This window comes from Oryzias latipes, chromosome 2 (assembly GCF_002234675.1).
Source record: "Oryzias latipes chromosome 2, ASM223467v1".
Lineage (NCBI taxonomy): Eukaryota > Metazoa > Chordata > Actinopteri > Beloniformes > Adrianichthyidae > Oryzias > Oryzias latipes.
The window spans coordinates 4908423-4935525 of record NC_019860.2 but is presented as its reverse complement, the minus strand read 5'-3'; the positions used below and the strand labels follow the sequence as shown (position 1 = coordinate 4935525).

Sequence of the window (27103 nt, the reverse complement as noted above, 5' to 3'; positions counted from 1 at the left end):
ACAAAAACGTGTGAAACAACTGAGAATATGTCATATTGTACATATTGTAGGTTCTTCATAGTAGCCACCTTTTGCTTTGATTACTGCTTTGCACACTTTTGGCATTCTCTTGATGAGCTTCAAAAATGTTGAGAAATGCAGAAATGTGTGCTGCAGATGCCATGTTTGCCACTAGAGGGCAGCACAGCAGCTTCAGTCTTTGTCATTGTTGCTGTGTGAGCCTGAAGGAGCTTCAAAGTGAGCTGCAGCTTGGTTCAGACAAACCTCCACATTCACACACAGATGTGATCCTGAAGAAGTCTGAACAGAACATTTCAGGAGAACTCTTCAGTCCAGAACATGAGCCTGCATTGTTCCTGAAACTGGGATCAGAGTTCTGCTCTCTGCTCCAACAGAACCACCTTCATGAGCTCCTGGTTTCTTCTGGATCCTCCAACATTCAGACGCTCTCTGACTGAGTTCATGTCTGCACAGAAACCTTCAGGATTCTCTTCTTCCACACGTCTTTCACTGTGAAACTCTCTTCTGAATGTGGATCATCTCAGTCAGACGTTCAGCAGCATCAGAGCCGTGCATGTGGTCCTCCTCATGAGTCCTGAAGCTGCACCGTCAGCTGCAGAGCTTCAGAGCGGCTTCCTTCTCAGACTTTCCACTTTCTTTGGCTCTCTGGCTCTGATGCTGCTGCTGCTGCAGAAAAACCAGCAGCTGCAGAAAAACTCTGCAGAGACTCACAGAGAGAGGATGGAGACTGGGGGCGGAGCCTGGAGAGGACTGATGGAGGTCAGAGGGCGGATCTTCATCAGGATGAAGGTGCTGCTTGGATTCTGGCTTGATGATCCTAAAATCAAGAGACTCAAACAGGAAGTTCCTGATGTTTACTTCTCTGCTGGATTTCTGTTTTACAGTGTTTCCACAACTGATGATGTCATCAATCTGACCTTTAAAAACACTTTACTTCCTGGTTTCATTGACAGCAAATGTTCCTGAAGATCTGACCCCCTAAAAGCTCCAATAGCAGCTCAGCAGAAACTCTAATCTTTCTTGATGTGGTGGAGCGGAGCCTGAAGAGGAAGCATCTTTTTGCAGGTGGTGCTGCAGCTTTGGGCATGTTTTCCAACTCTTTAGCTTCTGCTGTTCATGGAGTCGTGTCCCTCTGTTCTTGGAAAGGAGAAACGTGCAGAGAACTTTTCCCATTTCCACTCCCTCCTTTCAGCTGCTGCCCACTGTTCCCCTCTGAATCAGGAGGGAGGAGCTCTCATCTGTTCTGCCCACCCCCATCTAGAAAGACATCAGCACCACCTGAACATTCAAAAGCTCTTTTCCAACCCATTTCTACTGAGAAGGAACCAAACAGATGAAGATTAGAACAGCTAGAACAGGATGAGGGGGAGGCGAAAGATTCACCGGGGGAGCTGCAGCACAATAACTGTCCACTTGATGCTGAGAGAGACAGTGGAGCTGATCTCAGATCAGTTCCTGCTGCAGCTCTGACACTCATCTCCACTTCCTCTGATTCCTCCATCACTCTGCTCTCCACCTTCCAGGAACACCGTCCAGTCACAGCATCTCTGCAGACCAGCTGCTGCTGCTGCTCCTCTCTGCTCTTCCAGGAGGAACAACAGACTCCTTAGTCTTCCCACCTGCAGAGAGAAAGTAGAGAGACAGAGATGGAGTGTCTGCTGATCCTGGTCTGTCAGTCAGTGATGCAGCACAGCAGGAGAAAGAGCAGCAGGAGCTTCAGTCCTGTTCAGAGCAGCAGCTTCCTGTCATCTTCACCTGTTGGAGCTTCTGCTGCTCTGATTGGCTGACTGTTGTCCTGAAGCCTGTCGTCATTCTCCTCAGAGCTTCACTGAGAAGCTGCAGCTTCACAGGAAACTCTGCATCTTTGCTCTCAGACTAACTTTAGGACCAAACATCTGGAAGCAGCTGGACTGACTCCAACCCTCTACTGACCTCAGAGTCTGCAGTTTGGAGTTTGGACTCTCCACCAGATCCTGGAGCTGCTGAACATCTGAAGACTGAATGTTGTTGTATCTCAGGTCCAGGTATATCAGGTGGGACGGGTTGGACTTCAGAGCTGAGACCAGAGCAGCACAGCTGGTCTTTGACAGACAGCAGTTCCTCAACCTGAATCCAGAACAAAGAGTTGAGTTTAAAGACAAAGTTAATGTTTTTCATCCTTCACTTCTTCTAAAGACTTCAGAGCTGAAGAAGATCAGAAAGTTTAAGAAAAGTCTAACGTTGTGAAGCAACAGCAGCAGATCAGAAGAGTCCAGCAGAAGCAGAGAAGAAGAACATTCAGGAACATTCAGGACAACATGCAGCTGCTTCAGGAAAGAAGTCCAGATGTGAGAAAGTCAAACATCAGCCTGTGGCTGCATCCAAACCAACTGATGTTTCTGCAGCAACAGCAGAAAAAGTCCACTTCCTCTTTCTGCTCAGCTCTTCTCCATAAAGCACTGAATCATGGGAGAATTTCAGCAGCATGATGCTGGAAAGTCTTCATCCCAGTTTTCAGGAGATGATCTTCTGCAGTTCTTCTGCAGATCTTTGAAGAGAACAAGCAGCTGCAGGAAGAGAAGAAGAAGTTCTTCTGCAGATCTTTGAAGAGAACAAGCAGCTGCAGGAAGAAGAGAAGTTCTTCTGCAGATCTTTGAAGAGAACAAGCAGCTGCAGGAAAAAAGAAGAAGTAGTTCTGCTCACTGTGAGTCAACACAACTTTGTCATCATATTGATCTGAACACAACTGAAACATGGAGTCTGACCTCAGAGTCTGCAGTCTGCAGTCTGGACTCTCCAGAAAACCACACAGATGAAGAACTCCTGAATCCTGCAGCTTCTGGTTCCTGCTCAGGTCCAGTTCTGTCAGGTTAGACGGGTTTTTCTTCAGAGCTGAGATCAGAGCTTCACAGCTGATCTCTGACAAACTGCAGTACATCAACCTGAAATCAGACAGAAAAGTGTGTTCAGGAGCAGTGATGCAGCTGGAGGTCAGACGATGAATTGAAATGTCACTGATAATGAATTATTCATGACTAAATATTTACATCCAATAGATTTAAAGGTTCTATTTCAAAAATTTCAGATTTCAAAAACTTAGTAAAGAGACACAGGCTGTGTCCAAATTCCCGTCATACTCCCGAACTCCTTGTTAGGAGGACTTTGAGGACGGAGGACTGTGTCACTGATTCAGGGGAGGAGTTTAACAGGAAACAAGTTGGGGGTCGGTCAGGACACAGGGAGGAGGAGAAAAAGATGTGACTCCACTTGGCAGATGTTCCACATTTATTCTGTTGATGATTCATATTCCAAGTCAGTCTGCAAACAACTAAAGATCTCTCTCATCACTACACAAATAGCACAAACTGACCTGCTGTCAATAAAATAAAGTCCATAAAACAAGGAAAACTGAGTTTGTCATTATGAATATAAACTCCAATAATATGATAAATAGAATTCAATGTGCTTTAGTGCAGGAATATCTAGTGCAGTGTTTTTCAACCATTGTGCCGTGGCACACTAGTGTGCCGTGGGAGATGCTCAAGTGTGCCGTTGGAAATTGCCATCATTAACTGATCTAAAAACATTTCCCATCTCCAGGAAATCAGCTTTTTGTTCATCCAAACAGGCCCTGATAAAACACTGAGTAGTTAGGAATATAAAAGATCATAAAATTATTTTTTCTTTGTGTTTATTTGATCTTTTTTTAATACAATTACCAACGGGCTACAGATGTTATGCTAATGATGCTTACGATGCTGTGTCAATTATTCTATTTAAATAAATAATTCTGTATGTAAATAGTATTAACTCCTGCACTAACAAAAAAGCTGTTAGAACAGTGGAAACTATGGAATTCTGTTATGTTCATGATTAAATACATAAATATGACCTTGTACAATCACACAATAAACCAATAAATCTCTCATAAATCTGAATGAAATATTTAGCAATAATTATTAATTTAACTACATAAGTGTTCTCTGCATTAAATCTACTTTGTGTAAAATATCCTAAAATAATATGTTCATAGAATAATTCATAGTCACATTGATGGTTGTTATGAAGTCAAATCTTTCCCAAATGTCGAAGTGAAAGAGCAAAACCAAAAAAGAGGAGGCACAGTTTATATTGAGGAAGGACAAAATGAACAGTTTATGTCCATTTGGTAAAAAAAAGTGTTTCTCTGGGTAAAATTTATGAAGAATTCAGAAAGAAATGTCTATAATTTTCTTGGTGATGAAATACTTTAGGGGCAGGGACCAAACCTTTTCCCCTTGAATTCTACAGCCAAACCTTTTCCAGTCAGAGATAACGTGGCAATCTCATTCTGAAACAGAGAACGGATAGTTTGGTTCTTCTTGCCAGCTGAAAAACATATCTTTCCGAACCACAATTCTGTTCCTTTGGAGGAGAACATGGAGTATTTGAAGGAGAACTGCTCCACAGAAGTCTAACACCATTGGGATGGCTCCAGTAACCAATGCAAACTCTGCAGGTGAGACATGCAGACTATAGGTGGACAGAAACTCAACGGATGACATCAGGTTACCTTGTGGATTCATCAGTTGTGTCACTAGAGAAACACTTTTTCTAGAATATTACTCCGGTTTTCAGTAGAATATCTGCATTATTCCAAATCTAGTAGCTCTGGGGAGAAAAATGATGTTTGTAGATCAGAGTCCATGTCAGTAAAACCTGCTGATGAAAGTGAAACTATAGAGTTAAGTGATGTCAGAGATCATTTCTTCTTCAAATTTACATTAAGATTTAGCCTGGATGCTGCCATATCTTCACAAATATTTAGAAACTTCACATTTTCAGAGTTCCCAGTTGGAGCTGTCAGCCTTTTCCTGTTGAGCTTTATCCAGTAAAGCTGAACGAGTCTCTGAATCACTGATTGAACACATTCATGTTTTAATAATGTGCTGTTCAGTTTCCAGTAACAGATATTTCATTTTCTCCAGGAAAGAATCCTATGTTGATAGTGGGAAAATCCTCCTTGAACTGCAGTCCGTGATCCTTCATGTAAGGAGAATCCTTCACCGCCTTCCAGACTGCATCCCTGTCCAGTCGAGAGATGAACTGTTGAATCAGAACTCTGGGCCGTGTGTTACTTGAAGGCTTCCTCATATTGCCAAGTCCATGCACAGTGTCTAGAACATCCACCAACTTTTCCTTCATGGAGGAAGGACCATCTGGCAGAGCTGTTTTCATTCTCCGTCTCAGGAACTCCCACAAGCTTCAGATTCCCTCTTCTTGTGTCAGATTCAAGCTGATCCATTCTTCTTTGTAGAAGTTTAACAGGCATCTCCAAGGAGTCTACCCACTGTTACAGAACAGCCGTCTCGGTGCTAACAGCTTTAACATCGTTAGCCACAGCTTCCACCTTGTTGTTCAGACCAGCTATGTTGTCCTCAATAGCGTCCAACCTCATATGAATTATATGTCAAGCTGAGTGTAAATGTCATCTTTGGACGATGATGTAGCCTGGTTTGGAGCCTTTTCTTTGTTACAGATGGCAGAAACTCTTCCTCAGGGACGTCGGTCACCATTCCTTCAGTGTTCTTTGAATAGTCGTGGCCACCGCTAGCAGGCGCGCCCGAGGTCACTTCAGCATTGTCGGAGCTCGCCACAGCCGAATATTCACGCTTTTTCACCATGGTGATTAGAAAATTTTGAAAATATTCAAGATTAAACTTTAGAAAGCAAGGTTGGTCTCTATGTATCTTTAAACAACTTTTTTTTATTAAAGTAGGAGCGGAGCGAAGCAAAAAACTGACACACTAGGTCGCCATCTTGGAACGCCCTGTGTCTCCAACTTCCTGTCTGTCTTTCCTTTCTTCTTCACCTGTTCCCACCCTCTGTGTATCAGGAACCAATCACAATTGGCTGTATAGAGGGACTTACAAATGAACCAATAAATAAAACCATAGAAAAGAATGAACTAAATGAGATCACCCCCTCCTTTTTTCTAATACTATTTAACAAAATAAAATAAACTCAATCGCTGTTATTTACTGGAACTAACGGTTATAAGAATCCAGTAAAATAATATTCTACTTAGAAAAATGATACAGATGTTATGCTAATGATGCTATGCTAATAAGCTATTCCATGTGTTGATGGTATGCGACCACAAACTGGTTTAATGTCAGACAATATTTTCATGGAATAGACTAAGACATGTTGGATAAATACAACAACAATAATTTATAGGACATTTATTATAAACAGTACTTTATAAATATAATAACAGAAATTATTCACTTTGTATCTAACTTGATTAGTAGTGTCTGTGTAACATTACAGAGCCCCCCCCCCCCCCCCCCCCCCCAAGAGAGTGCTGCATCTTTACTGTCAATGACATCATGACAAGAATCCCAAACATTATCCTGTTTTTAGGCTGTTTTTGTTCTGATTTTAGATGAAAAAGAATTATCTGGAAGCAGAATAAGGAAAAAAGTGTTTTTCTGTCAGTCTGGCCCCCCCTTGTAAATTTAACTTTGTTTTCTCAGCAGGTCTTCAGTTTTCAGTCAGATTACATTAAAGATGTCTTCATTTATCAATGACTTTACTGTCATTTCATTTTCTTTCTACATTTCATAAAAGACTTGTCCTAATCTTCAGCTGGTTCAGACTGCAGATCACTGACTGACAGCCCTCTCCTCATCGTGGGGGGGCATGCTGTCTTTTTAGTGGTGCTGCAGGGAAGAACATAAGCTACTCATGTATGAATATTCTTGGCTTTTTGTCATGTTGTTGTCGTGTTTTTGTAATGTTGTTGTATTTGTCAGTCACACAAGGTTCATTCTGGTTTATGCTTTTGTCAAATCGTCCAGCCTGGGGGTTATTCCAGGAAGCATGTTTAAATTACCCTGACTGTAAGCCTGAACTCTGGCTGAAATCCGCCTGAACTTGCTTACTCTGGGTATGTTCCAAAAGACTGGATATGAGTTGGCGTAATTACGCTCGACTTGGTAACCCTGGGTTAATGCACGTGCACAGCAGGTACATAAAGACATTCTGAATAGATCACAGATTTCTGGAGTCACCATGGAAACGCGTGGTGAAAAAAAGAAGCGCTATACTTCAGTGAGACAGAGTCTGAGATTTTAATGACGGCGTATGAAGATTATGCGTCCATTAAAGAAGTAACACGGCTGCATCAGCAAAAGAAGGAGTTTCTGCTTGGAGAAAAATAATGGACAAAGAAAATGCAGGAGTTTCTGATCTTATTTCCAGTTTCCTTGTGACGCAAATATATATATAACTTATCCAATTTTGCCAACTTAAATGAAGTACTTCTATTGATAACAAGTAATAATTGAGTTAAATTTATTCAATCTAATTTCTTACGTTTATTAAACTCAATAATTGTTTATACAACTCAAATAGGAATGGAAACAAGTTTATTTCAAATATATATATTAAAAAATAAAACAAAACAAAAAACACAAACATAAAAAAAAAGAATATAAAGAAAACGGTCACGCTCAAGAACCGTTATAAACAGAAATTTTTCTTTCTTTTTTTTTTTACATATTTACATATTTATCTAACTATATGTCACATTACTCCAATTCAATTAATATTTTTTCCATCTTAATGAATTATAATTCTTGAACTCTTATATGTCTAAGTTTGAGCCAGCAGATATGCTCTTTTTCTAACAATAAAAAGACCGAAATGATATGCCCAAACTGTACACCTTCATTTATGAATTTTCCAACATCATCTATACAACTGTCTGACAACTATGTGTTATTTTTAAGCTGACTTAACAAAATAAAAAGATTTATCTTAACTGAAGCAAATAATTAAGTTTGATCAAAGTAAAAAAGTTTATCTTTCAAACATCCATATGTGGTCTTATCACCCTCTCACAGTTGAAAAAGTATTATCTGAGCTTCTTCATCCACTAAATCATCTTCAAATGGACACGCCATGCTGCTTCACCTCTTTCAAAACAAACTAACCTTCAACTAAACCTACTCCAGACGAGGTTATGTTCAGAGCATGAGTTGCTATGGCAACTTGACATACCCTGAAACATACCTCCATTTCTGGAACCGAAAGCTGAGGTTATCAACTTCCTTAGCCTCAAACTTACCGTGGGAGCTAGCATAACCTGCTTTCTGGAATACTCCCCCTGATCTGGTGTGTGAAATCGTTTTATAATATTGTTATTATTTTTCTTATTATTTTTAAAATATTTTTTATATTAATGTTATTAACAGAGCGGCAAAATGAGGGCTGGTAACATTAGTAACTACAGATCCCATGATGCAGTGCTCCAGCTGCCTTGCTAAACTGAACTTCCCAGGAACTCAGAGGAAAATGTGACGGAGGCGATGATCAAAAGAAAATCCTGTTTCTATCCGTGTTCACCATGATGACATCATCTGCATCTCTGCTTTATGACTAGCGCCCCTTAGTGGTGAAAATCAAAACCACATTTCTCTATGACATCAAATGAACTGGAGAACATTTGACACAGTTATCCAACATGAACTCTTACTGCTTCAATCCAAACTAGCTGATGATGCTGCAAGTTATTGTGAAGCTAGCCACCACCATGCTGAAGACAACAGTGGATTCTGAACACAGAGCCTTTAAAAACCCATGGGAGGCTGAGGAAATGTTTCTGACATTGCTGCTAAACCAATGGCTCTGATTGCTGGAGCTACTGTGGCTTTAATGAAAGAACCTAATCTAAGACCACACTGTGAGTCTAAACATCCTGATAACCTGAAAGACCTAAATGCAGAGCAGAAGATCCAGAAAGCAGAAGAGTGAGAGAAGAATGGGACACTTCAGCCAATGCTCTCATTTTTCTACAAAGCAAATCCCACAATCAGCTTGGAGGACTGGCCCCTTAAGTGGTGGTCAAACATCAAGGGGCCGCCTTGCACACAAGTACCTGGAGACAGCAGCACCATCAGTAACTTGTGAGAGATGATTGTCCCTCTCTGGACATGTGGTTCAGAAAAAGAGAGCTTCTCTCTCCTCTGAACAGATCAGGAGGCTTGTGTGTTTGAAGAACTGGCTCAGTGCAAAGAGCCAGAAATCTGGGGGCAGCCACCCATTTGTTCCTGCAGTTAAGCAGAATAGCAGAAAGCTAGTGCAGAACATGAAAGTCTTCTTTCACTTCCATTCTTGATGCTCTACACCAGGGGTCGGGAACCTTTTTGGCCGAGAGAGCCATAAACGCCAAATATTTTTAAATGTAATTTCCAAAGAGCCATACAATAATGTAGCGTCCCTTTCCCACACTGAGGCACTGAGACGTAACATCTTTTAAAGTTCTTTATTCTGGTTACTGCAGACCGCAACAAACGCCGTACAATTAATTCAGCAACTCCTGAATCTCTCCCGCCGAGACGAGAGAGAGCGCTTCTCCCAACTTTATATTCCCCTGCTCCCGCTCCAGCCCTCCCATTTCCCTTTTTCGGCCCATAGCTGAACCCCATTGGTCCAAACTACCTAACAACAGGCTGAGTGACAGAACTGAGAGCCAATCAGACTTCTGCTTGATGAGTTCAATAAACTCCAGAACTTTTAACGCGGCCCAACAGCCACCCAGTTAAACTCTGTCCGCGACAATTTGTTTAAAACTAAATATACAAATGAATGTGTGCATTTGATGTAATTTCAACATTTTTAAAGTACAATAAGTCTGTGGATTCTTTTTAATAACATTGTTATGCTGTTGCTAATAAATGATCAGTATTTCTCGTGGTAGTTTTGCTGATTGTCTAGTCTGGTTTTTATCCGTGGTGAGTTTCTGCTTCACGCAGGCGTTGAGACTTTAAACGTGATCGTAGGTCTGACTGTTCTGTAGATGTGAGACAGACCGCTCACATGCAGACATGGAGCCAAACACACACTCACACGCTGCAGTGAGTGACGGGAAGCGGGTTTTACGTTTTTACCATCCCTGAGCGATTCACCTGCTGGCCGTGCCCACAACCCCCCCCCCCCCACACACACACACTCTCTGCTTTCTTCCTCACACATCCCGTCTCCGCTAATGCGCGCTCATTCTCAGAGACGGGAGCGCGCAGTTTTAGGCACGGCAATTCACAGGTTTCCGGCTGGTACAAACTCTGTGAAATAATAGATAATAGTAAACTGATGGTTTTCTCTCCAAGCACCGCTACTACTGCGCGCCTCTACCATCGCATCGCGCCCGAAAAGGACTGGACTAATGAAAAAAAAGTATAATTAAAGATTTGTCTGCGAGCCACATGTGACCATCAAAAGAGCCATATATGGCTCGCGAGCCATAGGTTCCCGACCCCTGCTCTACACAGACAATTGTTCTTTCATGTGGATTTGGACTTCATCTTGGGAGAATCCTGAAAACCCTTCTTTAGATCTCCTTGGATTTCCTCCACTGCTGGATTCAACACAATTGTGTCTTTTAGTTGAATGGAAACGTCTAATATTCAGTCAGTGAACTTTCAATAACATTTATTTTTGGTTCTGAAACCTAAAAAGTTTATCTCAGGCCCAAAGACAAGAAACGGTTATGTAGAATAGAGTTTAACACTTCATGAACACAATGAAAAGGTGACATGAAAAGCGTCAAACAACTGATGGACTGATGGTCTTTACTGACCTCAGAGCCTGCAGTCTGCAGTCTGGACTCTCCAGAAAACCACAAATATGAAGAACTCCTGAATCCTGCAGGTTCTTGTTCCCGCTCAGGTCCAGTTCTGTCAGATTAGACGGGTTTTTCTTTAGAGCTGAGCCCAGAGCTTCACAGCTGATCTCTGACAAACTGCATTTCTCCAACCTGAAATCAGACAGAAAAGTGTGTTCAGGAGCAGTGATGCAGCTGGAGGTCCAGGAACTTGGTCCATTCAGTCAGGTGGGACCCGCCCTGATGACAGACTGACAGATGACATTTTCACTGTTTGCTAATTTCTTTGGATTTGGACCCAAAAACATGATCATGAATGAAAATGCAATAGATAAGAAATGACTTGAAATGAAGTTAAAACAGACGAGGAATTGAAATGACATTGATCATCATGAATTATTCATGACTACATATTGACGATCCAATAGATTTCGCTTTGATTTAAAGCTTTGATTTCAAAAATGTAGGCTTAAATTGTATTTCTTCATCTCGAATCCTAAACTGTAAAATGCATTTTCATCACCCAGAAATCCTTTGGGACATTTGTGTCAAAATCAAGCCTTCCAGGCCACATCCAGCCTGGTGTGTGGTTCTATATGGCCTTGGTTGGTCGATAGACCCATTTCTCTTTTTATTGATTCATTTCAATTTGATGTTTTAGAAAATCATTTTTGGGAAAATCAGGATTTTATTTTCCCAGCTTTCTGTTTTTTTGGACTTCTGTTGATTGGAGTAAAGCATAAAATCAATATTGTAGCACCATGCTAATGATGCTAATGGTGCTATAATATTGATGTTATGCTAATTATGTGTAGCACCCATGGAGCCCTCCTGTTAGCTTAGCTTAGAAAAAAGGGTGGGTTCTTGGTTTCAAAAAATGTCAAGTGGATAGTTAAGTTATTTATAAGTTGGTAAGTCATCTCCTTTTTAAACAGTGATTTCCATCCAAATGACAAATAAATGTCTCCATCAAAGTTTCCCACATATTACCACCTTTAGTTTCTAACAAAGTAAAGCACAGAAGTCCAAACCGTAGAACATTGAACATTGAAACCCTTTCAGAGCTTTTCTCATGCGCGTGCTCACACACACAGTCCAGTTTAGTCCCGGTACCGGCAACTTAAAACCAAGAAAAATGCTTGCAGGCCTGTTGTTGCTCTTGGAAAACATTGGGGTTTGTTGCAATAATCCAGTCAGATCCAGAGAGAACAAAAAGACGACGACTGCGCTTCCATGTGACCAGCTTGATGCATGTTAGCTCCACAGCCTCCACTCCGACTCCCGCTCCGTCCTTTCCCATCCAGAAAACAGCTATCCGGCCTTCAGCTCACCAGCAGTTCCTCCACTCACCAATCCCAGCTCATTTTCTCATCCAAATGTGTCCTTATGTCTCTACAAACAAACTGGAAGCCGTCTCTCCAGAGGGAAAAGTCTCCATGTGCTCTGTCTCCAAATTTCTGTCTTTAAATAAATTTTATTAACAAATATTGCACAAAAAAAATACAAAACATAAACATTTTTCAGCGCAAAATGTAATTTCTTGTTGCTTTCTGAATGGTTGAGACATACGCCATACATTGTTTTATCAAAAATAAAACAAACTAAAGGCATATGCATGAATACCATAATAGCTTATGAAGAAATGTTTTAATATGAAAACAACTTTCCCCAGTGGACAATTAATATGTCTGTCTGTCTGTGTGTCTGTCTGCCTGTCTGTCTAATTGCACCTATATCTGCTCCGCCAGACGGACACACTGACGAGAATATCAGTTTTGTACATTATTTCGTTCTGTTAACTATATTATTTATGAGGATGAATTGCACAACATGCCAATATTGCAGAACATATTTCACTTTTCTTTTTGCAAATATGTGTTCATTTGAATTTCTGTTGTAATTTTTGTTTGATTTTTTTGTTTGTTTCACTGCTGATTGATCAAACGGGTGTTCGTGTAGGCTGTTAATTGTAAGACTTGCTTTGTGAAGTCTTCATGTTATTTCTGAGAGGCAGTATTGTCATTTTCACTTTCAGGTGTTTCTTCCATCTGCCGACGGTGTCGCCGTTTCTCATTTCACCCGTTTTTGTGCATACGCCTGGGTCACAGCTTGCATGGAGGACCGCACATTTTCCCATCAAGTTTGCTTTTTATAAATCTCAATTATTGCGTAGAGAGTGGCGTACGCCTTCTTTTGTGCGTACCCAACGTTTATAAATGAGGCCCCGGGAGGCTTGTGTGTTTGAGGAACTGGCTCAGTGCAAAGAGCCAGAAATCTGGGGGCAACTCAATTCAAAATGCTCTTTTGTTGTCTTGCCTTTGTGTGTTTTTGTTGTACTCGTGACATTCAAAGGAAGTGTTTGTTCTAGATTTATTATTTAAAGATCTTTTCAAACTGTTTTCTAAAATAGGTTGGAGATCCTGATTTAGAAGATCTTGATTGAAACAGATCAATTTCTATCAATCATCAGAACAATCAATTCAATTGATGAAGAGAATCTGAACCAATCATCAGTTTGTTTCAAACACGGCTGTAGACAGAAAATCTTCCAGTGAAACATCAGAAAGTTCTTCACCTGATCCGTTCTTCTCATCTTTTTGGAAGTTCAGAGTAACCAGTTTAATCTGCACTGTCCCTTTAAGCTTTTGTACACACGCTTTTGGAAATATCGCGAGATGTCGTGATATTTCAGAACTGGATTTCACAGACAACTTCCAAGTACGTTCCATTATAAATCAGTGGCGGAGATATTTAACAGACGACAAAAAAATTTTTTTTAAATAAAAATAAAATTTGACAGACGACATTCATTCGGAAGTTAAAGGCGAAATCCTTGCTGTACAACACCCTGCACCATTTAGCCTTTAAATTCTACTCACGCTTTTCTTGTGCTTTAACTGGTGAGTGACACTGTTTTGTTTTTGTGTGTGTCTGTGTCAGCTGGTGCAGGCGTCAGCTGATCTCAGACAGACAGTTGATCTCGGTTTGTGATGATGAAAAATGAGGAAGGAAATGATGGGAGAACTCTAAGACCTTTTTTTTAATTATGTAATGATGAGTACGCAAAAATGATGAACTATTGATCATGTGCATGTTGATTTTGTGAATTATGATTTGATGGTGTTTTTTCGTCAGGAATTAATCAGATGTATTCTATTTTGGAAAAATATGCATATTAAGAAAACAAATTGTCATGAAATTAATTGAAATGAAACATAATTCAATATTTTAAAGTATTTGGTCCTGTTTATACAGGCCAGGTTTTTTTTCCACCCGGGAAAACTCTCCTCCCATCTGCTGATGGAAGCCAGCTGAGCCCACCTGGACTAAATGCCCAACCGTCCCTACTGACGCGGTAGGACAAAGAAAATCCACACCAACACTCAACAATAACTTTCACCAAGCAACAATTATTGGTGCAAATTCATCAACTTCAAAGATTTGTACTGCAACACCCAAAGAGAGTGAACTTGTTTGAACACTGGACTGAAAGAAAACCAATTATTTACCCATTGTACATATTGCATTACATTTCCTCCCTGAGATGAACCTGCCTAGTCTAATTTCTTTTCATTGTGCAATTTAATCAGAAGTGTTACATCAGCTTCTTTACTGACCTCAGAGTCTGCAGTCTGCAGTCTGGACTCTCCAGAAGACCACAAAGATGAAGAACTCCTGAATCCTGCAGGTTCTGGTTCCAGTTCAGGTCCAGTTCTGTCAGATTAGACGGGTTTTTCTTTAGAGCTGAGACCAGAGCTTCACAGCTGATCTCTGACAAACTGCAGTTCTTCAACCTGCAATCAGACAGAAAAGTGTGTTCAGGAGCAGTGATGCAGCTGGAGGTCCAGGAACTTGGTCCATTCAGTCAGGTGGGACCTGCCCGTATATGACAGACTGACAGATGACATTTTCACTGTTTGCTCATTTCTTTTGGATTTGGACCCAAAAACATGATCATGAATGAAAATGCAATAGATTAGAAATGACTTGAAAGGAAGTTAAAACAGACGAGGAATTGAAATGTCATTGATCATCAGGAATTATTCATGAAGACTCACTCTCCTTTTCGCCCCCCCCACTTTCACCCATTGCCCTACCTAGCCATTTTGATAGCCTCATTAAGTCAGGAATTTAGATGGCTCCCCTAACACCTGTGAGCCTCACACCATACAGAAGCTCTCCTACCCCTCCAGCGCCCCCTCCTTATCCTTCACCCTAAGTCCCTCCAACACGTCCTTCATCCTAGCCCCCTCCAACACGCCCCCTCCGTCGTTCACCCAAATCCCGTCCAGCTCCCGCTCCTCCTGGTCCATCACCCAAACTACCCTCATCTCGACCTCCCCTGCGCGCCTCTAGAGGTGCTATCCCCCAGAGCTAGGATGAAACGGGTCCCCAGTGTCCTAGGAAAGGTTATGTCAAACTGGGGCCCTGTGATGAACAGCTGATTTTCCTGTTGGCAGCCGTCTAGCTGCATGTCTGCATTTAAGCACGAAGAGATCATTTCTCATTAAAATGCAGGAAGAGTTTTTTTCTTTAGAAATGCATTTTTAGTTCACTCTCTGTGTTAATACAAAATGATTGGGAGACTTGCTGTCACATTTGAACGTCAATCAGAAGAGTTATTGAAGCAGGAAGTCCGAATATGTGAAGATTTTTCTAACTTAACCAAGTCCTCTAAGTCCTGCACTCTGATTGGTTGACTCTGGCTCCTCTAACCCCCCCCCCCCCCCCTTGTTCCATTATCGGACACAGATCAGTTTAGACACAAGTTTCACGCAAGGAATGTGTCAGAATTCAGAGCGCAGTTGTAGCGCACTTGTGATTTCCGCCAGCAGATTGGAGCACACGCAGAAGCACATTTGAGCAGTTTTATTCACAGATTTGAAGTTGTAACTCTAAATGAACACATGCAAATGGAAATTTGGCAGATCACAGCAGAAGATTTTTACACACAGATGCAGATTTTTGATGCACAAGTTTTCACATTCTATATTACAAGTTCTCAAATCAAATCTACAAGTGCGTTCTTTTTGGAGCATTGTTACCTTCATACCTTTGTCATGTCCTGAATATTGTTGCACATCTCATTTTTACCAACTAGAGAGTCTGGGTGATTTGTTTTCTCTTTATTTATTTCTTTTATGTTTTCTAATGATGTTTGTTTGATTTATTTTTTCTAATATATCTGTTGTCATGATACGGTTTAGTTTATTTTTATATTTTTTGTATCGCAGCTCTGCTTCAACAGTTCTGTTTTTAAAGGAATGTTTGTATAAGCTGTTCTTTTTTGCATGCGTTTCTCAGTCCAGTTGTCATCCATGGGGTTTTGTTATGTTGATTTCTGTTACAGGATTTTGTAAGTGGGCAGTTTTTGTCGTAAACAGATGTAAACTCCTGTATGAATAGTTTATAAGCTGAGTTAACATCGTTGCTTTCATACAGAGTTTTCCAGGTTTGTGCTTTTAGTTCTGATTTCAATGCATTTATTGATTCCTCAGTCAGTTTTCTTCTGTAGATTATTTGCCTTTTCTCTTTTATTTCTCTAAAAACACATTCATAGTTTTCAAATACCGGAAGGTGATCACTGATGTCTGTCTTCAGAAATCCACTTTTTATTCTGTTTCTGTATCAATATCCGCAATTTCAGCCCCATAAATATTTAGTATTGGATCACTACCCAAATTTCCAGAACCCAGTAAATGAAGCTCTGACCAAAGAGCAGTTTTTAAATTTTTAAATGTCAAATCTAAATGTGAACAATAAATGTTTAATTTCAACTTAAAAGTCCAGTTTCTGACTCCCAGATTCTGGTTCACATGGAAACTGATCCACACAGAGGAACACCCTCAGAAGGAGTCTAGTTAACCATTGGAGAGAACAGAAGACTGAGAGATTCTGACAATCTGGACCACTGATCTCTGACAGAAGTGTTGCTGTGGTGCAGCGTGCTGACGCTAAACTCATTCTCTTTATATTCTGCATTTAATCCTTTATCAAATATTGTTAAACGTATAATCTCTTTACTCTTAACTTTGTTGATCTTTTCTTGAGTAAAAAAACAAAACACAACGATTTTAATTTCAATATTTAGAAAATATGCTAACATTTCACATCCATCAAATTGGCCCAGAGCTCATTGGTTGTGAAGAATTATCATATCCTTGTCTGACATTACACCGATATGCAGCTACAAATCTGTCTCTGCAGGTTTACTCAATTCTTTCATTTCTGCACCAAAACTCTCCTTTTTTCTCTGATTTTCCTCTCTAGTCTGACTCTCACTTGTGTCTGTGTAAGTACACATACACGCTCAAGTGTCTGATTTGAACTTTGACCTCGGTCAGCTTTCAGACAGGTTTGATCAGAATGACTAGTCTGTCATTAGTTTGAGTTCTTGTTTGTTTTCTGACTCTTTAAACTCAGAAATCTGTCAAATGTTTCAACAGGTGAACCTTTTGTTGCCATGGAAACATCTTTCCTCTAAAGAAAATCTAAGCAGCTGTTTTTTTTCCACTGCAGACTCTTCAAAGAATCAAAGATGTTCAATTTGTGGAAAACCCAGATTATCTTTGAATCCAAACCTTTCAGCTTCAGTGAAGAACTACAAATGTAGAAATGAACCAACCAGCAGCTTCAATGTTCTGACCTCAGAGTCTGTAGTCTGCAGTTTGGACTCTCCAGTCCAGAACACAGAACCTCCATGGATGAATCCTCCAGGCTTTTGTTGCTCAGGTCCAGTTCTGTCAGGTGGGATGGGTTAGACTTCAGAGCTGAGGCCACAATTTCCCAGTGAGTCTCAGAGAGTCCACAGCGTTGTGGAAGTCTGTGAAGAGGAACAAAGACAGAAACAGATGATCGATGATGAATTCAGGCTGTGATGAAGTTCTAGTTGGACATTTCTCTCTTCATCAGAGCTTCATCTTCATCCTAAAACAATCCTCCTCATCAGTCTCTCTCAGACCTTCATCTTTCTTTCATCTGCAGCTGGAGGAGAGAAGGTGGAGCTCCATGGAGCTTCATGCTGGCCTCAGTCTGTCAGTGATCTGAGGTCTGAACCCCAAAGTTACCAGTAGAACATCTGGATCACAGAGACTGACAGCTGTCACTCTAACCATGATGATGAGGATGAGGATGATTAAATATTGAAAGTTTTTAAATTCTGGTTCTGATCCAGTTTTCTGTTTTCATTTCCAAAATTATATTTTATGTTTTCAGCTCTGAAGCTGTAAACAACAGCAAAAACATGAATCCTTTCAATGGAACTGGATAAACAATCATTACAAGCTAGTGAAAAAGCAGATATTAGACAGATTTCCCTGATTTTCTGTCTGCACTGCTGTGTGTTGGACTCAGATCTTCAAGAGAGACTGTATGTATGCAGATGATGGTTGACCGAACTGAAGGAACCAAAAGGATCAGAAGAAAGAATCAGTTTCAGTTTCTTCTTTTAGTCATCAAACTGTGTCATTTACAGATCAATGATTTATCTAGAAAAAAGATGAGGAACAGAAGAAAGAGCATTGTAGAAATGTGCTTCTAGAATGACGGACATTGTGGAAATGAAGACATCCATTCATTCTGGACCATCTGCTTTGGGTTCAAACCTTTCAGAAGGTTCTGGATTGGATTTCATTTGGACAAATCTGATCCTTCTTTGATCTTTAGCTAAATGATCATATGAGTGTTAAAATCAAACTGATTTTCTTCTTTCATGTTTTTTATTTCTAATCATTTTCAAACCTTTCATTCTTTGTAAATCAATCTGAACACTGACCTTATTTATCATCACAATCACTTCTGGACTCACCTGAACTTTCTGCAGTTCCTCACAGCTGGGATCAGTCTCCGTTTACCCTCATCTGATGTGTTGTACTGGTTTAGGTTCAGTTCATCCAGAACCTCCTCTGACATCTGCAGAGTGTAGGCCAGAGCTGAGCAGTGGATCTCTGAGAGTTTCTTCTTTGATTTGTTCTCTGACTTCAGGAACTCTTGGATCTCCTGATGAACTGAGAGGTCCTTCATCTCCATCAGACAGTGATAGATGTTGATGCTTCTGTCAGGAGAAACTCCTCTGATGTTGATGCTTCGGTCAAGAGAGATTAATTTACTGTTTATCTTCTTCAAGTTGCCAATGGCTCTCTGGATGGTTTTTGGATTCTTCTCTGTCTGACCCAGCAGGCCTCCTAAGAGTCTCTGGTTGGACTCCACAGAGAGACCATGAAGGAATCGAACCAGCAGGTCCAGGTGTCCAGTTTGACTCTGCAGGGATTTCTTCATGACTCTCCTCAGAAACTCATCCAGGGATGGGTTCTTCATGTTCTTCTTCAGGAAGTCCTCAATGACCTTTACCTTCCTGTTGGAGTAACAGTGGAACATGTAGACTGCAGCCAGAAACTCCTGAACGCTCAGATGAACAAAGCTATAGATCGGTTTCTGGAAGATCCCACACTCTCTTCTGAAGATCTCAGTACAAACTCCAGAGTACACTGAGGCCTCTGTGACATCCAGACCACACTGCTGCAGGTCTTCTTGGTAGAACATGATGTTTCCTTTCTCCAGATGTTCAAATGCCAGCCTCCCCAGCTTCAGAAGAACTTCCCTGTCAGTCTCTGTCAGCTCTTGTGGACTTGTCTGATGTTCCTGCTGGTACTTGTTCTTCTTCCTCTTTGTCTGGACCATCAGGAAGTGGGAGTACATGTCAGTCAGGGTGGTGGGCAGCTCTCCTCTCTGCTCTGAGGTCAGCAGGTTCTCCAGAACCACAGCAGTGATCCAGCAGAAGACTGGAACTTCACACATGATGTAGAGGGACATGGAGCCCTTGATGTGGGAGATGATTCTGCTGGACAGCTCTCCATCTGGGAACCTCCTCCTGAAGTACTCCTCCTTCTGAGCATCATTGAAGCCTCGGACTTCTGTCAGTCTGTCCACACATGAAGGAGGGATCTGATTGGCTGCTGCAGGTCTGGAAGTGATCCAGACCAGAGCTGAGGGCAGCAGTCGTCCCTGGATGAGGTTAGTGAGCAGCACGTTGACTGAGGACTTGTGTGTGACATCAGACACCAGCGGACTGTTGTTGAAGTCCAGAGAAAGTCTGCTTTCATCCAGACCATCAAAGATGAACAGAAGTTTGCAGACAGACAGCTGTTCTGCTGGGATCTTCTGGAGTGTTGGATGGAACAGCTGGATCAGAGTGAGAAGACTGTGCTGCTCATCTCTGATCAAGTTCATCTCCCTGAAGGACAGAGGAACCACAGCACTGATGTCTTGGTTCTCCAAGCCCTCGGCCCAGTCCAGAGTGAACTTCTGCACTGAGAAGCTTTTTCCAGCTCCAGCAACTCCGCTGGTCAGAACCACTCTGATGGATCTGTGTTGGTCAGGGAGGACTTTGAAGATGTCTGGGTTCTTGATTGCAGTGTCATGGAGCTGGTTGGTCTTGGTGGTGGTCTCCAGCTGCATCACCTCATGTTGGGTGTGACCCTCTGGTCTCAGTCCCTCTGTGATGTAGAGCTCAGTGTAGACCCTGTTGAGGAGCGTTTCTCTTCCTGCTTCTTCAGTTCCTTCAGCCACATGTTCACTTCTGCTCCTCAGACTGATCTGATGTTCTCCAAACATCTCCTGCAGACCAACATCTGCTGAAAGAGCAGAGAAGAAAACTCCTTCATGAGTGTTCCACATGTTTCCAGAAGAATCCATCAGCAGATGATGAGGCTCTGACTCACCAGCTCTGGGTCTTTCTGCAGACTGGGGTCCGCTCCTCTTCTTCTCTCTGTGGACACTAAGGAGAAACGTTAGTGAACAACAATCAAAGCAGTCAGTGGGAAGTTCCAGACTAACTCTGATCATGGAGCAAAGTTCAGCTGTTTGCTTCATCCTCACAGACTGAGCTTTGTGTCCTCAAGAGTTGTCCAACTCTTTTCTTTCCTCTCAGACCTAAAGCGCTCACAGCAGATGGTTGACCTTCCTGGATGGATCAGCTGATGTTCTTGATGAGAACATTGTTGTTCCTGCTGAAAGCTGAACTCTGCTTTGTTCACTGTAAACTGTTTCTTACTGTGAGTCTGAAGGTCCTAGTTCAGTTCTGAAGAATGGAGGTTCACCTTTGGACCAGTCACTCTTCATGGATCCACAGCTGGAGGCTGCAGACTGGACTCTCTGTGTGACCTGTTGACCTCTGCAAACACCAAACCATCAGAGTGTTGGAGGATCTGCTTATTCATGAACAGCTGATGGACTTTGACATGAACACAGACTGAGCTGTTTAGTCTGGAATAACATGACATGTTTGGATCAACAGTTTCCAGCTTTCAGCATTTTCTGTCAGTCAATCCAGACTTTTTTCTAGAAAAGCTGATTCCAATTCTCCATGTAGAAATGTAGAAATTCTGAGAGCAGAAAGTCAAACTAGAACAATGTGATGTTTGGAAAGCATGAAAATCTGAATCCTAGGAGTCTGCAGTGATTCTTCTCATTAGACTGGAGCTGCTGTCAGTCAGAGTCAGCAGTCAACATGTTTTCTTCTCCAACATCTCTGATGTCTCTCAGAGACTCTCAGAAGACTCAACTGAAAAGATCTCATCACACACATGATGCTCCAAGTGAGTCTGATCAGAGAGATCCAGAACTGAACCAGACCTCAAGTCCTTCATCTGAAAACTGTTGATCATCTGAACTAGAATACAGCCTCCAAAAACTCTGACAAACACTCACTGTTCCACTCCTGAATGGATGTCCTTGAAGTTAATTGGTAAATCCTTTGACATGTCACTCCTGTCGGACCTCCAGCTGGATCCAGATCCAGGTCCAGGTTGGTTCCTGTGAAGAATGAAGGTTGCTGGTGTGAGTCCTGAGCTCTGACATGGAGAAGATCATGGACAGTTGGAGATGTTCATCTCACCTCTGAGCTTTGCTCTGGTTGTCATGGTTACCATCTCTGCTTTTCAGCAGAGATGGTTTCAGCTCACACACACCTTCCACGTTCATCTGCAGAGGAAACATGTCTTCTTCAACTCTGACAGACATCCTGGTTGTTACCAGATGAGGTTCTGAGTTCTGTTCTCTGGCACAAAACCTTTTGCTTGTTTGTGTCAACAAAGCTGCTGAACCGACTGATCAGGCTGTATCACATATTGTTAGAATTTGTCATCGTAGTTATAATTTTGTTGGATTTTTTTTCAACATTATTTTATTTGATTTTAGTACAGCAACGTTCAACAAATGATATTAATCATTGTATGCGTTTTTTTCCTTTAACACACACTTAACACACACACTTGGGTTGTTGAAGGTATGCTTTATGAATTCTGGGAGTCTTGTTCCAAATGAATCTAGTCAAAGTCTGATCAAACTCATTGTCATGATTTGACTGCTAAGTAGACCCAGATGCTGTAACCCGGAAGAAACTCAGGAGGCGAGGTAGGATCAAGATATTTAATGTTAGAGACAGTCCAGGATCGAAAGGCCAGAGTCAGGGTCCGTGAGCAATCCAAAGTAGTCTGAGCCGAGGACGGCAAGACCAGCTTGAGGCGAGGCGGACATCGTAGACGATGGAAACAGCTTGAGGCGAGGCCGAGCACCGAGGACGGTGTAATCAGCCTGAGACGAGGTGGAGCGCCGAGGACGGCGAGACCAGCTTGGGGCGAGACGGACGCCAAGGGAGGATGAAACCAGCTTGAGGCGTGGTTGACCACCGAGGACGGTGTAAACAGCTTGAGGCGAGGTGGAACGCTGAGGACGGCGTGACCAGCTTGAAGAGAGGAGGGACGCCGGGGACGGCGTAATAGGAACGGAGCGAGGAACCAGCGTGACCAGAGGGGAGATGACCTGAAGACATGAGACAGGAGCGGTAAGTAGAAAGCTTAATTTACTAGGGCGAGATTACTTAGCTTAGGACCAGGCGTAAGCACCGGAGTGAGTAGAACGGACTGGCGTAGTATGGTGGGATGGTATGGTGGGATGGATCTCCTTATGAATGGTCTGCCAAATGATGAGGTGATGAAGGCCAGCTGGTTCCAATGAGTGAGCAGGGAGGAGGAGGTAGCAGCCGGAGGCACCATGACAGTAACCCCCCCCACCCCCCCCCCCCCCCACCACCCCCCCCCCATCAACGACCGCCTCCAGGCGGTCCTGGACGACGATCCGGGTGGACCCGATAGAATTCGTCTATGAGAGCATGGTCCAGAATGAGGGAGCGGGAGATCCAAGAGCGCTCCTCTGGACCGTAACCCTCCCAGTCCACAAGAAACTGGAAGCCGCAGCCCCGGCGGTGAACATCCAACACCTTACTGACGGTGTAGGCAGGAGCGCCGTCGATGACCCGGGCGGGTGGTGGGGAAGTAGATGGCGAGCACAACGGACTCTCCTGGACGGGCTTCAGCTGCGAGACGTGAAAGGTGGGATGTACCTTAAGCGCCGCCGGGAGTCGCAGCCGCACACAGGAGGGGTTTATGACCTTCTCGATGGGATAAGGTCCTATGTAGCGTGGGGCTAGCTTGTGGGAGGTGGCCTGGAGCCGTATGTCCCGTGATGAGAGCCAGACTTTCTGTCCCGGTTGGGAGGTGGGACTCTCCACCCGGTGGCGGTTAGCGATATGACAGTTCACATCTGCCAGAGCGCATACACCAGAACACACAAAGATGGAAGGGGAAGATGCTGAAGGAATGTTACGAGACAATAGTCTTGGTTGTGCAAATGTAATATAATTTTGAGATGATAAAACATAGTGAATCAAGTTTAAACCATCAGTGTAATAAAATGTAAAGGGAGTTTCTAACTATTCTGTTTCTAATTATTCCTAACAGCAAGATAGCCAAAGGCTCTATGGCAAGGGTGTCCAACAAACACGCCCATGGGCCGTATCTAGCCCGCCAGATGGTTTAATCTGGCCCCCTCATGAAGAGTAAAAATTGTAGGGATGTTTTAAAAACAGCAAGTCTCTGGTACATTTCTGTGGAAAGTTAAGATCTTTTAAAAGGATTAACCAAAATGTGGAATTCCGCCTCTAGGAGGAGCAAAAGAAAAGCAAAACAGGTGAAACAGTTTATCTCTGCATGTGCCAAAAGCAAAACCTGACAGCTTTGTGTCTGAGTAAGATGCAGATTGCTTCCCTGTGAGCCTCACTGCTGTTACGTTGCTATAAGAATAATTAGTAGTGACACCCTAATGACCAAAATGTTGTCAAAAAGAAAAAAAAGGTTGAAGTGGAGTGCCGAGCTTTCCAGGAAAAATGGAAGGAGTTTTATTTGTTCAAAGAGCTGAATTCAAAATCTGCATGCTTGGAATGTCTTCAACAGGTTTCAGTGCTCAAAGAATATAACATTCAGCACAACTATGAGACTCACCATAAAGAAAAGTTCCACCATTTACAGTTAAGAAAAGAGAAAACATATCAACTATTAGCTGGACTAATGAAGAACTGTTTGCATTTACTGCAGTCGTGATGTCAGTGATGGAGCAGTGATAGACACCTTATTGCAGACAAGTGAGAGCAAACATCCAAACCCTTTTCAGATGATGATCATGAGAAAATGCTGAAGGCTACAGAAGACTTGTGCCCCCAAAAGCAGTCGAGCTTTGCCGCCGTAAGTCTGTCTAGGATTACGATTGCAAATACAACATCTCTAAGGAGACTTGGGCGGCAAATGAAGGAATCCAGTCATTTATAGCAAATTTCGGTCACTGTTGCTTCAGTGTCAGATGTAAAATATTCAGTCTGAATTAAATTAAATAAACCAATTATCATGGTGCCTCTGTCAGCTCTCCTCCCCCTCCCCTCTCTGCTTGGCTCCTGATGCATCCCAGCTGTGTCCACTCACCTCATTACCCAGCTGGCCTACTTAAGGGGATACAGAACCAGCATTCATCGCCAGTTCGTTGCCCCTGATGGTGCATAACCTAGTCTCTCGTCTAGTTTTGCCATAGTGTTCATGGCTAACTTTTGCATTGCCTCGCCTTCAGGACATTCTGACCATGAATGGACACCTGAGTCAGCGGATTACCTGAGTCACAGAACCTCTTGGAACACCAAGAGCCTCCAGCCTCGCCTCGAGCCAACAACAACCTCCAGCCACACCACGAATCAACTCGACCACCAGCCTTGTCTCAAGCCATAGGTACCTCAAGCTACTTCCAGCAACTTCCCTCGCTGCTCTCCAGCCCCCAGCCACATCAAAATCTCAAGCAACTCTGAATAACATTAAAACTTCCTTACCAACTTACTCACCTTGTGTTTTCCTTCCGGGTTCCAGCGCTTGGGTCTGCCTTGCCTATCTTGCCATGACACTATATTTCTTTTTTTTTTTTTTTTAAAGTGAAATTTTATCTGAGCCCAACTGGCCTCTGTGAATGAATGTATAACAAGTGATTAAGATCCTGTTTGTGAGGGGGAAAAAACTACCGATAACAAGCTGACCAGAGGTTAATTTGCTTTTATGTTACTGGTCCGGCCCACTTGAGATCAGACAAGTTGAACTTGGCCCCCAGACCAAAATAAATCTGACACCCCTGCTTTATGGCAAAAGCGATGGCGACAAAGGAGATCTATGCCTCGTACTTCTAAAAAGAGGGGAAAAGTCACAGTGAGTATTTGTTTTGAGGAAAGTGGGGAGGTATACAAAAGTCTGACCCAAGAATTAAACATTTTACCAAATCCATATTTCTCCAAGATAGTCACACTCGACTCTGTTAAAGGCCTTCTCCGCATCCAGACTAAGGACTTTTTTCAGGATAAGGGATATAGTTGCCTGTCGGAGTGATAGCTGAAGAGAACCCACTTCAAGTGAGAGTTTAAACTTAACTATTAAAGGCGCCAATTTAGGCATACATTTTCTGTAGAACTCAACAGGAAACCTGTTCTGCCCATGACATTAAGAACATTAGTGGCTTGCAGAATCTCTTCAGCTGTTATAGGCTCCTCTAATCAACCACTGTGTGTGTTCAATTACAGGAAAATCCAGACAATTGAAGAAGGAATCCAAGGATGCAGTGGTGGGTGAACACTCAGAGGTGTAGAGAAAAGACTAAAAGTCATGAAATTGGTTGTTGATTATTTGAGACTCTTCAGACTCCACAAGGTGTCTGAATTTGGGGAATGAGATGCGCCGTTGCTGCACTATGAAGCTGTTGGGAGAGAAATTTATTTTAAAGGACTTTATGTATTTATTCCGTTGTATTCCAGCCCCTAGTTTAATAGTTGTTGTATTTTTATGGAGAGTTTTGTTTTGCTCTGTTTCTGTTCTCAACCGTGAGGGTCAGGCTTGGGGTGTAAATCTGTAAACTGTTTTTATTTTATTTTTTACTGTGTAATCGCCTTATGCTCTTTTATCATGTATGTGATGTGTGAACGTTGAAGGATGTTGTAACAGTTTGTAGCTCTGTGGCCCAGAACAAATTTCCTCTTTGAGGACAATAATGTTTACCTTTACCTTTACCTTTAAAATAATATTTATGTTGCTGCTCTGGAAAGCCTCAGGAAACACGTCTTCACGCCATCATGGTGTCTAACAGCCCCCCTCATGTGTTGGATTTCTAAAAACACATTCACTTTCAGAGTTCATGTTGTCAGGAAGCCCTGATGTGTTTGTCTGCTGCTGTTTCCCTCACAGATCAGAAACAACAGCTTCATCATGAGAACAGAAAACAACTTTTTCAAAAAGACTCACCGAAGAAGAAGAAAACGGAGAAACTCCAACGTCTGTGTCTGCTGTCAAACTCTGCTGACTGAGTTTGACAGCAGACTTCCTGTGCTGTCTGTGTTTGCATGTGGGTGTCTGTTTCCTCTGCATTTACCAGAAATAGTGAGATCGTAGCTGCAGGAGACAAAAAGCTGCTGTGTCTTAAAGAGAACCTGATTTATTTCAGCTCTGAATTAAACTCAAACAAAAATATTTGATTATTAGACAGAAATGTCTCCTTCAGTCTCCTTCACAAACACTGAAACAAAGATTCTGATTTAGAAATCTAAGAAAAATTTTCATCTCTGTAGCTGCTGCAGAGAAGCAGAAGAGAACAGTTCAGAGGGTCTCAATGTTTCTTCCTCTGGAGGAAAGCTGCAGCCAAACCCTGAAGCTTAAGCTATGTTCACACCATGAATTTGATGTACGTTAAAAAACACTTGTTTAGCATGTACGACAATGTGTGTCACACTCACACTGTCTAAACCGTTAGACAATGAACTGCACAAATCCGCGAGCAGGGAGGGGCTTCTTCTACTGTTTACTAGTGTGTGTCTGCCACCAGCTGGAAGAGGCTTGATGTGAAATTGAGAAAGTGGCGCAAATCTCACAAATGACTTAGTGTTGTGTTATTCAGGCCATGCACAAACTGCAATTATTAATTTCTCCTCCATTCTCTGGCAAATTTCAAATTAAGGTGGCTACACCTTCTTGTTTAATGACGCTGATTCAAAGTGACAAAGTGACAGCAAATGCATTTGAATACAGAGCTGCAGAGGAAAAGGAA

At 42.2% G+C, this 27103-nt stretch overlaps 4 protein-coding genes and 1 long non-coding RNA gene across 12 annotated transcripts in view; 1 reads left to right on the top strand and 4 right to left on the bottom strand.

Moving 5' to 3' along the window:
* The window catches only part of LOC101163225 (gastrula zinc finger protein XlCGF57.1), a 466623-nt gene that overhangs the window by 74814 nt on the left and 364706 nt on the right, over positions 1–27103 (bottom strand). The window lies entirely within an intron of this gene.
* The window catches only part of LOC111948636 (gastrula zinc finger protein XlCGF57.1-like), a 187877-nt gene that overhangs the window by 50978 nt on the left and 109796 nt on the right, over positions 1–27103 (top strand). The window lies entirely within an intron of this gene.
* LOC110013959 (gastrula zinc finger protein XlCGF57.1-like) overlaps positions 1–27103 on the bottom strand; it is a 317596-nt gene that overhangs the window by 273628 nt on the left and 16865 nt on the right. The window lies entirely within an intron of this gene.
* Positions 185–2798, bottom strand: LOC111948746. Of its 2 annotated transcripts, XR_002874721.1 has the most exons (3): positions 2766–2798; positions 1954–2127; positions 185–1640 (listed from the first exon to the last, which is right to left on the bottom strand). It is a non-coding gene; the product is annotated as an uncharacterized LOC111948746 (long non-coding RNA). The 2 variants fall into 2 exon arrangements; XR_002874720.1 differs by lacking the exon at positions 2766–2798 and having other exon boundaries at positions 1954–2346.
* Positions 10576–26442, bottom strand: LOC110014093 (NACHT, LRR and PYD domains-containing protein 12-like). Of its 6 annotated transcripts, none has more exons than XM_023962102.1 (8): positions 26305–26442; positions 21543–21628; positions 21356–21460; positions 20700–20819; positions 20368–20423; positions 18456–20280; positions 17295–17471; positions 10576–10801 (listed from the first exon to the last, which is right to left on the bottom strand). In XM_023962102.1, the coding sequence occupies exons 1-8, from the start codon at positions 26425–26427 to the stop codon at positions 10591–10593; spliced, it is 2703 nt and encodes a 900-aa protein (XP_023817870.1). In that variant the 5' UTR covers positions 26428–26442; the 3' UTR covers positions 10576–10590. The 6 variants fall into 6 exon arrangements, with proteins under 6 accessions (XP_023817870.1, XP_023817877.1, XP_023817879.1 ...); XM_023962109.1 differs by having other exon boundaries at positions 18456–20277; XM_023962111.1 differs by lacking the exon at positions 20700–20819.

Excerpts from the sequence above, each read along its gene's own strand:
- LOC110014093 (XM_023962102.1), bottom strand. The coding sequence starts at position 26,427 with ATGCAGAGGAAACAGACACCCACATGCAAACACAGACAGCACAGGAAG. Across the intron at positions 20,424-20,699 it reads CTAGGACCTTCAGACTCACA|TGTCCACAGAGAGAAGAAGA; the intron begins GTAAGAAACAGT and ends GTTTCTCCTTAG. Across the intron at positions 20,281-20,367 it reads TGCAGAAAGACCCAGAGCTG|CAGATGTTGGTCTGCAGGAG; the intron begins GTGAGTCAGAGC and ends CTGCTCTTTCAG.